General features: G+C 47.6%; 1 protein-coding gene across 1 annotated transcript in view; it reads left to right on the forward strand.

Annotated features, from left to right (window-relative positions):
* Window positions 1–11,674, forward strand: part of LOC121859365 (mucin-2-like) — a 75,352-nt gene extending 63,678 nt beyond the window's left edge. Inside the window, exons 9-10 of the mRNA XM_042356142.1 lie at window positions 6,252–8,241; window positions 11,540–11,674. Coding sequence (XP_042212076.1) covers window positions 6,252–8,241; window positions 11,540–11,674 — 2,125 coding nt within the window. The remainder of the gene's footprint in view (window positions 1–6,251; window positions 8,242–11,539) is intronic.
* Window positions 11,675–15,034: the final 3,360 nt, after the last annotated feature.

Consider the following 15,034-nt stretch of genomic DNA (forward strand, 5'->3'; position numbering starts at 1 on the left):
GGAGGTAGATGGTCGAGGAAGTAGAGGGAGAGGGGTAGATGGTCAAGGGAGGTAGGTGGTCAGAGGGAAGTAGAGGGTAGAGGGGTATGGTCAAGGGAGGTAGGTGGTCAGAGGGAAGTAGATGAGAGGGGGTAGATGGTCAAAGGGAGGTAGATGGTCAGAGGGAAGTAGAGGGTAGAGGGGTAGATGGTCAAGGGGAGGTAGGTGGTCAGAGGGAAGTAGATGGTAGAGGGGGTATATGGTCAAGGGAGGTAGGTGGTCAGAGGGAAGAGAGGGTAGAGGGGGTAGATGGTCAAGGGGAGGTAGATGGTCAGAGGAAGTAGATGGTAGAGGGGTAGATGGTCAAGGGGAAGTAGATGGTCAGAGGGAAGTAGATGGTAGAGGGGGTAGATGGTCAAGGGGAGGTAGATGGTCAGAGGGAAGTAGATGGTAGAGGGGTAGATGGTCAAGGGGAAGTAGATGGTCAGAGGAAGTAGATGGTAGAGGGGTAGATGGTCAAGGGAGGTAGATGGTCAGAGGGAGTAGAGGGTAGAGGGGTAGATGGTCAAGGGAGGTAGATGGCCAGAGGGAAGTAGATGGTAGAGGGGGTAGATGGTCAAGGGAAGTAGATGGTCAGAGGGAGGAGATGGTAGAGGGGTAGATGGTCAAGGGGAGGTAGATGGTGAGGGAAGTAGAGGGTAGAGGGGGTAGATGGTCAAGGGAGGTAGATGGTCAGAGGGAAGTAGATGGTAGAGGGGGATGGTCAAAGGGGAGGTAGATGGTCAGAGGGAAGTAGAGGTAGAGGGGGTAGATGGTCAAGGGGAGGTAGGTGGTCAGAGGGAAGTAGATGGTAGAGGGGGTATATGGTCAAGGGGAGGTAGGTGGTCAGAGGGAAGTAGAGGGTAGAGGGGTAGATGGTCAAGGGGAGGTAGATGGTCAGAGGGAAGTAGATGGTAGAGGGGGAGATGGTCAAGGGAAGTAGATGGTCAGAGGGAAGTAGATGGAGAGGGGGTAGATGGTCAAGGGGAGGTAGATGGTCAGAGAGAAGTAGAAGGTAGAGGGGGTATATGGTCAAGGGAGGTAGATGGTCAGAGGAAGTAGATGGTAGGGGTAGATGGTCAAGGGAAGTAGATGGTCAGAGGGAAGTAGATGGTAGAGGGGTAGATGGTCAAGGGAAGGTAGATGGTCAGAGGGAAGTAGAGGGTAGAGGGGGTAGATGGTCAAGGGGAGGTAGATGGTCAGAGGGAAGGATGGTAGAGGGGATGGTCAAGGGAAGTAGATGGTCAGAGGGAAGGATGGTAGAGGGGAGATGGTCAAGAAAAGGTAGATGGTCAAAGGGAGGTAGATGGGGGGGTAGATGGTCAAGGGAGGTAGATGGTCAGAGGGAAGTAGAGGGTAGAGGGGGTAGATGGTCAAGGGAGGTAGATGGTCAGAGGGAAGTAGAGGTAGAGGGGTATATGGTCAAGGGGAGGTAGGTCAGAGGGAAGTAGATGGTAGAGGGGTAGATGGTCAAAGGAGGTAGATGGTCAGAGGGAAGTAGAGGGTAGAGGGGTAGATGGTCAAGGGAGGTAGGTGGTCAGAGGAAGTAGATGGTAGAGGCATATGGTCAAGGGAGGTAGGTGGTCGAGGGAAGTAGAGTGGTAGGGGTAGATGGTCAAGGAGGTAGATGGTCGAGGGAAGTAGATAGAGGGGTAGATGGTCAAGGGAAGTAGATGGTCAGAGGAAGTAGATGGTGGAGGGGTAGATGGTCAAGGGGAGGTAGATGGTCAGAGGGAAGTAGATGGTAGAGGGGTAGATGGTCAAGGGGAAGTAGATGGTCAGAGGGAAGTAGATGTAGAGGGGGAGATGGTCAAGGGGAGGTAGATGGTCAGAGGGAAGTAGGAGGGTAGAGGGGGTAGATGGTTAAGGGAGGTAGAGTCAGAGGGAAGAGATGTAGAGGGGGGTAGATGGTCAAGGGAGTAGATGGTCAGAGGGAAGAGATGTAGAGGGGGGATGAAGGGGAGTAGATGGCAGAGGGAAGAGATGGTAGAGGGGTAGATGGTCAAGGGAGGTAGATGGTCAGAGGAAGTAGAGGTAGAGGTGATGGTCAAGGGAGGTAGATGGTCGAGGGAAGTAGATGGTAGAGGGGTAGATGGTCAAAGGAGGTAGATGGTCAGAGGGAAGTAGAGGGAGAGGGGGTAGATGGTCGAGGAGGTAGATGGTCAGAGGGAAGTAGATGGTAGAGGGGGTAGATGGTCGAAGGGAGTGTAGATGGTCAGAGGGAAGTAGAGGGTAGAGGGTAGATGGTCAAGGGGAGGTAGATGGTCAGAGGGAAGTAGATGGTAGAGGGGTAGATGGTCAAGGGGAAGTAGATGGTCAGAGGGAAGTAGATGGTAGAGGGGTAGATGGTCAAGGGGAGTAGGATGGTCAGAGAGAAGTAGAAGGTAGAGGGGTATGTCAAGGGGAGGATGGTCAGAGGGAAGTAGATGGGTAGAGGGGATGGTCAAGGGGAAGTAGATGGTCAGAGGGAAGTAGATGGTAGAGGGGTAGATGGTCAAGGGAAGGTAGATGGTCAGAGGGAAGCAGAGGGTAGAGGGGTAGATGGTCAAGGGAGGTAGATGGTCAGAGGGAAGTAGATAGAGGGGTAGATGGTCAAGGGGAGGTAGATGGTCAGAGGGAAGTAGAATGCAGAGGGGTAGATGGTCAAGAAAGGTAGATGGTCAGAGGGAAGTAGAGGGTAGGGGGGGTAGATGGTCAAGGGGAGGTAGATGGTCAGAGGGAAGTAGATGTAGAGGGGTAGATGGTCAAGGAAGTAGATGGTCAGAGGGAAGTAGATGGTAGAGGGGTAGATGGTCAAGGGAAGGTAGATGGTCAGAGGGAAGTAGAGGTAGAGGGGTAGATGGTCAAGGGGAGGTAGATGGTCAGAGGGAAGTAGATGGTAGAGGGGTAGATGGTCATGGGGGAAGTAGATGGTCAGAGGGAAGTAGATGGTAGAGGGGGTAGATGTCAAGGGAGGTAGATGGTCAGAGGGAAGTAGATGGTAGAGGGGAGGTGGTCAAGGGAGGTAGATGGTCAGAGGGAAGCAGATGGTAGAGGGGTAGAGGTCAAGGGGAAGAGATGGTCAGAGGGAAGTAGATGGTAGAGGGGTAGATGGTCAAGGGAGGTAGATGGTCGGAGGGAAGTAGGATAGAGGGGTATATGGTCAAGGGAGGTAGATGGTCAGAGGGAAGTAGATGCAGAGGGGGTAGATGGTCAAGGGAAGGTAGATGGTCAGAGGGAAGTAGAGGGTAGAGGTAGATGGTCAAGAGAAGGTAGATGGGTCAGAGGGAAGTAGATGGTAGAGGGGATATGGTCAAGGGAAGGTAGATGGTCAGAGGGAAGAGATGGTAGAGGGTAGATGGTCAAGGGAGGTAGATGGTTAGAGGGAAGTAGAGGGTAGGGGGTAGATGGTCAAGGGGGAGGTAGATGGTTAGAGGGGTAGATGGTAGAGGGGTAGATGGTCATGGGGAGGTAGATGGTCAGAGGGACGTAGATGGTAGAGGGGAGATGGTCAAGGGGAGGTAGATAGCAGAGGGAAGTAGATAGAGGGGGTAGATGGTCAAGGGAAGGTAGATGGTCAGAGGGTAGAGGGTAGGGGGTAGATGGTCAAGGGGAGGTAGATGGTCAGGGAGGGAAGTAGATGGTAGAGGGGTAGATGGTCAAGGGGAGGTAGATGGTCTGAGGGAAGTAGAGATGGTAGAGGGTAGATGGTCAAGGGGAGGTAGATGGTTAGAGGGAAGTAGATGGTAGAGGGTGATGGTCAAGGGAAGGTAGATGGTCAGAGGAAGTAGATGGAGAGGTAGATGGTCAAGGAAGGTGATGGTCAGAGGAAGTAGATGGTAGAGGGGTAGATGGTCAAGGGAGGTAGATGGGTCAGAGGGAAGTAGGAGGGTAGGGGGGTAGATGGTCAAGGGGAGGTAGATGGTCAGAGGAAGTAGATAGAGGGGATGGTCAAGGGAGGTAGATGGTCAGAGGGCGGTAGAGGCAGAGGATGATGTTATGACAAGAGAGACGTCTGTGATGATTAATGACCAATATTTGAGTGAGTGACCCTGAACATCACATTGTGCTGATATTGTCAGTCCTGTGTGTGTGTGTGTGTGTGTGTGTGTGTGTGTGTGTGTGTGTGTGTGTGTATAAGGCTATGTGAACACCTGCTAGACAGCAGACAGACAGATAGACAGACACACACTCATGGTGTAGTGTATAAAGCCCTTCTATGGTCAGTATATCAATGAGCATAATATGAGAGAGAGAGAGAGAGAGGAGAGAGAGAGAGAGAGAGAGGGGGGAGAGAGAGAGAGAGAGTTAGTGTAATAACTTGGGTAGTAAATTCTCGAGTAACAAAGAAAAAAACAGGGTAATTTTTTTCTCCAGCAGAGACTCAAGTAGGAATTGTCTTATTTTCAAATGCAGGATGAACGAGAAGGAGGAGGAAATTCGTAAATACCTCAAATAAGAAATTATTCTTATGTTCCCAGAATGAAGGAAATAACTAGACTTACTTAATGACTTTGGTAGGTGTTCCTTTGTTTTGTTTTGTTTTCCTAGAGAGACAACGAGAAAACCAGAGAAGTTTAGTTTTCTGAGGAAAAAATAGTTATTTTTTCCAGAGAGATGCGGAAGATCCTGTATTAAATTAACTGAATGTTCTACAGTTTCTTTGTTTCTTTTCTTTTCATTTTAATAAAGGAATAAAGTACAAAAATAAACAAGGAGACGGACGATGGTGATAAATAGAAGAACAGGAGAAAAAACAAGAAAATGGGAAGAATGTTGATAAATAAATAGGTTATGCAAGAGGGAGATAAATAAATGATAAATTAAAAGTTCTTATATTTATTAACATGGGTTTCTACACGGGTTTCAACACGGGTTTCTACTAACACGGGTTCACACCAACACGGGTTTCACCAACACGGGCTACACCCAACACGGGGTTCATACCAATATTTGTCTACACTAAATACGGGGCTTTAGCTAACACGTGGGGTTTATACTAACACGGGTTTACAGCCTTAATACGGGTCTACCAACACGGGTTTGGCACTTCAACACGGGTCATACCAACACGGGTTTGCTACTCAATACGGGTTTCATACCAACACGGGTCTAAGGCCAACACGGGTTACACCAACATGGGTTTGCTACCAACACGGCTTGCTACCAACACGGGTTTGCTACTCAACACGGGCTTGCTACCCAACACGGGTCTACACTAACACGGGGCCTGGGCATCAATGGGTCTACACTCAACACGGGCTCATCCCAACACGGTCACACCAACACGGGTTCATGACCAACACGGGCTTACACCAACACGGGTCATACCAACACGGGCCTGCGCCAACACGGGTTTCACAACACGGGTCTACACCAACACGGGGGCCTACACCAACACGGGGCTTGCACCAACACGGGTTCAGATCAAACGTGGTCTGCACCAACACGTGTCTCACCAACACGGGTTTACACTCAACACGGGCCTGCACCAACACGTGGGGTTTGCTACTCAACACGGCTCATACCAACACGGGTCTACAACACGGGTCTACACTACAACACGGCTTCATCCAACATGGGCCTGTACCATCGGGTTTGCTGCAACACGGGTCTGCACCTAACACGGGCTTCATCCTAACACGGGGTTTATACTCAACACGTTTACACTAACACGGTTTGCCAACATGGGTTTCATCACGTGGTGTTCATAACATGGGTTTTATACCAACATGGTTACATTTAACATGGCTTGCTACCACATGGGTTTATACTAACATGGGTTTCTACACTAACATGGGTTTTACACTAACATGGTTTACACATGGTTTTTCTAACATGGGGTTTCATCTAACATGTAGTTTACACTAACATGGGTTGGTTACTCAACATGTGGCTTGCTACCAACACGGGTTTGGTACTAACACGGGGTTTATACTTGTGGTTTACCAACATGGGCTTGCTACTTCAAATACGGGTTTACATCAATACGGGGTTTACACTCAACACGGGGTCTTTACCCAACACGGGCTTACACTCAACACGGGTCTGTTCAACACGGGGTCTACACTCAACACGGCCTACACCAACACGGCTCACACCACACGGGCTTCACCAACACGTGGTTCAATCAACACGGGCTTACACCAACACGGGTTCATACTCAACACGGGGTTTGCACCAACACGGGGTTTACACTAAATACGGGGCTTACACTCAACACGTGGTCTATACCAACATGGGCTTATACCAAGTACGGGTTCATTCCAACACGTGTTTCCATACCAACACGGGCCTATACCAACACGGGCTTACACCAACACGTGGCTCACACCAACACGGGTCTACACCAACACGGGCTTACACCAACACGGTTTGCTACACCAACACGGGTCTACACCAACACGGGTCTACACCAACACGGGGTCTACACCAACACGGGCCTACACCAACACGGGTCTGCGCCCAACACGGGTCTACACCAACACGGGTCTACACCCAACACGGGCCTACACCAACACGGGCCTACACCACACGGGTCTACACCAACACGGGTCACACCAACACGGCTCCCACCAACACGGGTCTACACCAAACACGGGTCACACCAACACGGGTCTACACCAACACGGGTCTACTCCCAACACGGGTCTATACCAACACGGGCTAAACCAACACGGGTCTACACCAACACGGGCCTACACCACGGGTCTACACCAACACGGGTCTACACCAACACGGGCCTACACCAACACGGGTCTACACCACGGGTCTACATCAACACGGGCCTACACCAACACGGTCTACACCAACACGGGTCTACATCAACACGGGCCTACACCAACACGGGTTCACACCAACAAGGGTCTACACCGGGCTACACCAACACGGTCTACACCAACACGGGTTCACATCAACACGGGTCTACACCCAACACGGGCCTACACCAACACGGGTTTACACCAACAAGGGTCTACACCAACACGGGTCTACACCAACACGGGTCTACACCAACACGGGTCTAACTCCAACACGGGCTACACCTCAACACGGGTCTACACCAACACGGGTCTACACCAACACGGGTCTACATCAACACGGGCCTACACCAACACGGGTCTACACCAACAAGGGTCTACACCAACACGGGTCTACACCAACACGGGTCTACATCCAACACGGGTCTACACTCAACACGGGTCTACACCAACACGGGCCCACATCAACACGGGTCTACACCAACACGGGTCTACTACCAACACGGGTCTACATCAACACGGGCTCATACCAACACGGGTCTACACCAACACGGGTCTACACCAACACGGGTCTACACCTAACACGGGCCCACACCAACACGGGTCTACATCACGGGTCGGGTTGGGTTGGGTTGGGTGCCAACACGGGTCTACATCTACACGGGTCTACACCAACACGGGCTATACGAACACGGGCTTACACCAACACGGGTCTACACCAACACGGGTCTACATCACACGGGCCTACCCAACACGGGTCTACACCAACACGGGTCAAAACCAACACGGGTCTACCCCAACACGGGTCCATACCCAACACGGGTCTATCACCACGGGTCTGCACCCAACACGGGTCTACTCCAACACGGGTCTACACCATCAGGAGTCTACTCCAACACTGGTCTACGCAAACACGGGTCTACACCAACACGGGCTCCACACCAACACGGGGTCTTACTCCAACACGGGTCTACACCAACACGGGTCTACACCCAACACGGCCCATCCAACACGGGTCTACTCCAACACGGGTCTACACCAACACGGGTCTACACCAACACGGGTCTACACCAACACGGGTCTTACCCAAATCAGCGGGGTCTACACCAACACGGGTCTACTCCAACACGGGTCTACACCAACACGGGTCTGCACCAACACGGGTCTACACCAACACGGGTCTACACCAACACGGGTCTACACCAACATGGCATCAACACGGGTCTACTCCAACACGGGCTATACCAACACGGGCTACACAATACGGGCTACTCCAACAGGTCTACACCAACACGGGTCTACACCAACACGGGTCTATCCAACACGGGTCTACACCAACACGGGTCTACACCAACACGGGTCTACACCCAACACGGGTCTACTCCAACACGGGTCTACACCAACACGGGTCTACACCATCACGGGTCTACACCAACACGGGTCTACACCATCACGGGTATACACCAACACGGTGGAGAATATATGGGTAAAGGAGGAAATGCCCCAAGCTCTTAAAGACACCTCCATTGTCAATATTTGTAAAACAAGGAGACCGGTCAGACGGTGGCAACTACCGTGGGATCTCGCTGCTCTCCGTTTCTGGCTAGATTATAGCCCGAGTCCTCCTAAACAGACTTCTTCCTAAGGCGAAAAACTTCCTCCCAGAATGTCAATGTCGTTTTAGAGTTTAGACCATCACGTGGCACCAATGATATAATCTTTGCTGCCCGCCAGATGGGAAAAGTGCAGAGAACAGCGTCATGACCTGTCCATGGCTTTCATCAACTTAACCAAGTCCTTCGACTCAGTCAACAGGGAAGCCCACTGGTGGACCCTCAGACGTTTTGGCTGCTCACCAAAATTCATCGCCATTGTGAGGCAACTCCACGATGGAATGAACGGCAGTGTCCTGTACAACGGCACCCAGTCAGAGTTCTTTCCCATCCAAACAGGGTTAAACAAGGGTGTGTACTGGCACCAACTCTCTTTTCCATCTTCTTGGCTGCCTTCCTTACTCATGCTAGTGCCAATTTAGCCAAAGGGGTAAACATCGAGTACTTGGTGAAGGGGGGTCATTTCAACATAAGACGACTCCAGGCAAGAACAAAGGTGTTCAGCAACTTCCATTACTGAACTTCAGTATGCAGACGACCCCACCCTTGTTGCGCACACTGAAGAAGACCTACAGGAGATCCTGAACACATACGCAGACGCGTAGGCACACTTCGGCCTTGAGGTGCATGAACGTAAGGCTCAGATTCTCTTTCAACCTGCCCCTGGTTCAGCCACACCACCATCCATCCAGCTTAACGGTACTACCCTCTCTAATGTTGCCTACTTTCGATATCTCGGCTCCCACCTGTCCACCACCGCAGACATCGATGAAGAGATTCAGCATCGGATCAGATGTGCATCTCAAGCCTTTTGCAGACTACGATATCGTGTCTTCAGCTGTAGGGAGCTGAAATTATTTACAAAGTTTCACGTATATCGAGCAGTGGTCCTCCCCACCCTGCTATATGGTAGTGAGACGTGGGTCACATACAAGAGGCACCTTGCTGCACTTGAAACTTTCACCAACGTAGTCTACGGTTCCATCCTCCGAGTTCGCTGGGAAGACAAAAGAGAACAAATGCCAGTATTCTTGTGGACACCAACTGTAGGAGCATTGAGGCTACCATTCTCCATGAACAATTACGTTGGACTGGCCATGTTACCTGCATGGACGACAGTAGATTGCCAAAGCAGCCATTTTACAGTCACCTAACGAATAGCAAACGTAACGCCGGCGGGCAATTGAAAAGGTATAAGGATAGTCTTAAGGCAAACCTGAAAGCAAATTGACTCCCTCACCTGGGAGACGATTACTCTATATCGTAACGATTGCAGGAGCACCACACGAGAAGGTGTCAATACATTCGAGTTAGCCAGACTGCAAACCAAGGTAAACAAGCGCCAACGCCGGAAAGACACTGCCACCACCCCTCCAGCAGTAGATGGAGCCACCCACATGTGCAACGAATGTGAACGACGCTGTGTGTCCCGGTCGGTCTCTTTAGTCATCTCAAAACTCACTAACCTAAGTGACATCCCTAATAACCCATATCATTGTATCATAGCTGGATGATCGTCATACTCGATTCCGAGTGACAGCAAAGTAATAGTAGTCTATGTCTATGTCTCTCTCTGTTTCTCTGTGTGTCCCTTTCCCTTTTTATCCCTGTCTCTTATTCCCTGTTTGTTTGTTTGTTGAGTTTTAATTTTTTTTGTGTGTAACCATTCTCTGTCAGCTTCATCACCTCGTCTTTCTTCTCTCCATCTCCTCCACCTCCCACTATCTCACGACTCAGGGATATTGAATCTTCCTTTATCTCACAAAAGATCTCTCTGTTTTTTTCTCAAGGAGATAATTGTTTCAGCTGGCAACGTCGAGGCTAATGTATTGTCCTCCTATCCAACCACCTGCCCACCCTCCACCCACCATTAACACACCCCCTCCCTACACCCACCATTAACACACCCCCTCCCTCCATCCCACCTGCCCAGCAGCCTACCACCACTCGCCATCTCTCTATTGCCATCCATCTGCCACCACTCCTCCAGCCACTAATCTACGCACTGTCACTCCACCCTTTTATCCCGCTTCCTCTCTATCCCACTCACCCTCTATCCCACCTACAAGCCACCCACCCACCTATCCTATCCTTGAATCGTGTAGTACATTTTCGACGTACCAACTCAAAGCATGTGTTGGGGAGGGAGGGAGGAAGGCTTGGCTATGCTCAATTAAATCGTAGTTACTGTTATTGAGGAAATACACCAAGAGTCATAGATGTGTATTGTTTATAAGCTGTAGTTAGGAATGAAGCCGACGAGTAGATAACCAATCTTTCACTCAGTTCATTATTCAGTCCACGAAACATCTTAGAGTGAAGCGAGCTGTACCAAGGAATTATATTTTAAGCAGGCGATATCAGGGAAATAATTAAGAGAATGTTTTCCCCATTTCTCGTAATAATTTAGCTTAACGAAGCGACTTGTACCAGGGCATTTAAGAAGTGAGTATTTCCCCATATCACTGTTTTAGAGTTATCTGTAACGGGGAATTAAAATATATATATTTTCCTTATTTCACATATTATTTATCAGAATGAGGTGAATTATCTCATATATTAAAGAGAAAGAGTCAAAGAGAGAGAGACTTCTGAGGGTTAAGACCAGCACATACCATATTGAGTTCCTGGGTCAGCTCTGGACGGTAGCCAACATCAAGGCTTGGAGGAGGAGGAGGAGGAGGAGGAGGAGGAAGGGGAAGGGGCAGGGGAGGGAGAGGGGGAAGGGAAAGGGGAGGATGGGTAAGGGGAAGAGGGGGAGAGGATGTCACGAGAGCAGTGACCTCGGGAGCCACCCACGCCATGGAAAAATTGGGTTGCAGGTCAGATGTTGGGGCCAAATCGTGGTAGCATGCTCTCTAGCGCCTGCCCTCACTCCCCTTCCCCTCGTCCGGATAGTTGTTCCCCTACCCCAGATAAACACCTTCCCCACCCTCAATCCTGATAGGTCCAACCCCTCTTCCCTTTCCCCAGTAATGTTAGAGTTAGGTCACACTAGTTTCTATTGGGAATGGGGTATATTAGGACTGGAATCTATTATGACTGGGGTCTATTAGAACTAAGTTCTGTTTTGACTTAAGTCTATTACAGACTAGAGTCTTTTATGAATGGGGTCTACTTAGACTTGGGTCTATTAGAACTAAGTTCTGTTTTGACTTAAGTCTATTACAGACTAGAGTCTTTTATGAATGGGGTCTATTAGACTGGGGTCAATTAGAACTAAATTCAAGGCCCGTTGGAGCAGCCACCTCACAAGAGCAACATACAATAGAGGCTATCAAAGACTTTCACCAGACTCTTAAGTGAAACCTGCCGGGAGGTGTTTGCTGGACAAGAGAAAGGCTAAAACATTCTTTGACTTTTACCAAGCAAATGGAATACGAACTTTGATCACTTACGTACAACGAGACCCGACAGAGAGTTTTCACCAAGAGAGAGAGAAGGAAACAGACAGACAAACAGACTGACAGACTGACAGAGACAGACAGATAGACAGAAACTCAGTCACAATTGAAAGAGAGAGAAACATGTAATACCATGGATACAACATAATTATGAACCGGGTAGACAAACGACTGTACTATATATATATATATATATATATATATATATATATATTATTATTATTATTATTATTATTATTATTATAGCTCTTCTGTGGAGATGACAAACACAAATTGCTAATGGTATATTCCTCTGCCTTTTTACGCCACGTTAACCATCAGATTAAAACTTCTCATTTAATATTCTTGCCTTTTCATCTTGTTTTCTCCTTCCCCTTCTTGCATTCCCCGGTGATGTATTGCGGAACAAAAACACAAATTTTGACGCGCCGTTCGGTGTTTCATAAAGGAACTACAGACTGGGATGATTTCTTGAGCCAAGCCAGTACAAGACTTGGTAGGGTGTTGTTCTCGGTACCTGTGTGTATGCGTGTGTGTATGTGTACGCATGCATACACAGGGTGGTGAAATGTGTCGAGAATGGCAGCATTGTGTTAGTGTTAAGGGGCAAGCACTGCTTGCTCCCTCTCGCTTTCAGCGAGATTAACCTTGGCAGATATAAGAATACGGGAGTAAACCCCGAACGAAAAATCTGCGGTGAAGCCCCGCAACAGGCAGACATGCTTACAGAGCTCCAACAAGACCCCAACGGCGGTGTAGGTGGAAGAGGTGACCACCATGGAAACCCAACGACTAAACCGGAGGACGAATGCAATGCCTGATGACAGGCTACCAAGGCGAAACCCAACAAACTGGGCTGTTGACAGTCCATTGCGACTCTGCCTCTCCCCAGTAGTTACAACACTTGCACCACTGGATCAGGAAAAGGGAGAGCCAAGATGTGTGGTTGCAGCCTGCGCTCCTGCCTCACCACATAAATCAACTCATGTGCAGCCATCATCCAGTTCATCATACCTCTCATTATCATCAAAACCCCTATACCCCCAAAAGTCCGATGGCGACGGACGAGTTGCGACGGGGACAGGCAGAGATGACTGCCGGGAGTCTCTAGTAACAACTCTGCACAAGGGCGGCACAGATAAGATGGTCGTTTATGCAATAGGATCTAGGCAGCAGTGCAATCCGTTCCTGTCTGTGCGGCTGAGCAGCCCCTTCGGGGAGAAACTCTGCCCTTCCCATATGGGTAGGGGGCAAGTAAAGGTGCCCTAAAGATAGCCTGCCTAAAAATCAAACCTGCCTGGGCAACCGCACCCAGTAAGGTCATCCTTAAGCGGATGAAAACAACCAAAATTACAGATACAAACAAAAACAAACCATACAACCTCTTAAGGTCGCTGAATGGTATGTCAGGAACCTTCTGGATACTGGCACAAATGTGCATCCTGAAAGAAGAACTGCCCATAGGGCAAAAGAGCTGACTAGGTATAACATCGACATAGCAGACATTAGTGAGTCCTGGCTCCCAGATGAGGGCCAACTCGCAAAATGGGGGTCTGGCTACACCTTCTTCTGTAAGGGTAAGCCTACTGCGGAGAGAAACCGTATTTATGGAGTTGATTTTGCCATCCGCCAACGCATCCTACACAGGCTAACTGAAATACCTATTGGGATCAAGGAGCGCCTCATGACGCTTCAAGTCCCACTGAATCACTCACGTCATGCCTTCTTCATTAGTGCTTACGCCCCAACACTGGATGCAGAGGATGATATCAAGGAGGCCCTTTACGCCGACCTTGACAGAGTGCTAACCTCTATCCTCAGAGAAGATAAGGTTGTGCTCCTTGGCGACTTCAATGCCAGAGTTGGCAGAGCTGCCAGCATTTGGCACGCTTGCAGTTGCGCTAAATCGAACGCCTGTGTTCGATTTAGAGCGATTGCAAACCGAGGCAGACAAGCGCCAACGCAGGAAAGATGCTGCCACCGCCCCTCCCTCAGTAGATGGCGCCCTCCACATAAGCAACGAATGTGAACGATGCTGCCGGTCCAATATCAGCCTCTTTAGTCACCTTAAGACTCACTAACCTAGGTGACATCTCTAATAATTCATATCATTGTATCATATCTGGATGATCGTCATACTCGATTCCGAGTGACAGCAAAGTAGTAATTGTGTGTGTGTGTGTGTGTGTGTGTGTGTGTGTGTGTGTGTTAACCACATCTCCATGCAAGTGGTATTGTTCTCGTCAGGGAGAGAGTGTGAAGTGATACTCGACCACTCAACTCGTAGTGAAGGCAAAGGAGGTGACACTTGAACTTGTCTCCCACTTGAGGTAACCAACCAAGGGTGACATGACGTGACCTATCGTGACGTCATCGTGCCTCTCTCCTCTTATTGGCTAAAGGGATAAAGTTGCTGTATTGCAGCTGCTTGTGTGTGTATGCTATTGTCCTCTCCTTTTCTCTTTCTTCTCATCCTCTCCATATTATTTTATATAATTTTCTTATCTCTGTTTTATCTTGTAACTTGATTTATTATTATTATTATTATTGTTATTATTATTATTATTATTATTATTATTATTATTATTATTATTATTATTATTATTTTTATTATTATTATTATTATTATTATTATTATTATTATTATTATTATTATTATTATTATTATTATTATTATTGTTATTATTATTATTATTATTATTATTATTATTATTATTATTTATTATTATTATTATATTATCATTATTATTAATATCATTATTATTATTATTATTATTATTATTATTATTATTATTATTATTATTATTATTATTATATTATCATTATTATTAATATCATTATTATTATTATTATTATTGTTATTATTATTATTATTATTATTATTATTGTTATTATTATTATTATTATTATTATTATTATCATTATTATTATTATTATTATTATTATTATTATTATTATTATTATTATTATTATTATTAGTAGTAGTAGTAGTAGTAGTAGTAGTAGTAGTAGTAGTAGTAATTTTTCGTCCCCAAATTAAAGTTTTGGGGGATCGAAAAAAAAAATTTTTGCTCAAAATTTCTGTATAGGTTCGTCTTCAACATGCTGAATCAGGATCTGTGGTCGAAATGTTGAATTTTTTTATAATTAATTGTCCTGATTACGAGCGCGATCCTTAATTAATTATCAGAATTTCAATTTATTGGCTACGGACCCATAATATGTGTGTCGAGGAATATCTATACTATTTTAAAAATGTATT

Source organism: Homarus americanus, unplaced genomic scaffold (assembly GCF_018991925.1).
Source record: "Homarus americanus isolate GMGI-L3 unplaced genomic scaffold, GMGI_Hamer_2.0 scaffold29734, whole genome shotgun sequence".
Classification (NCBI taxonomy): Eukaryota; Metazoa; Arthropoda; class Malacostraca; order Decapoda; family Nephropidae; genus Homarus; species Homarus americanus.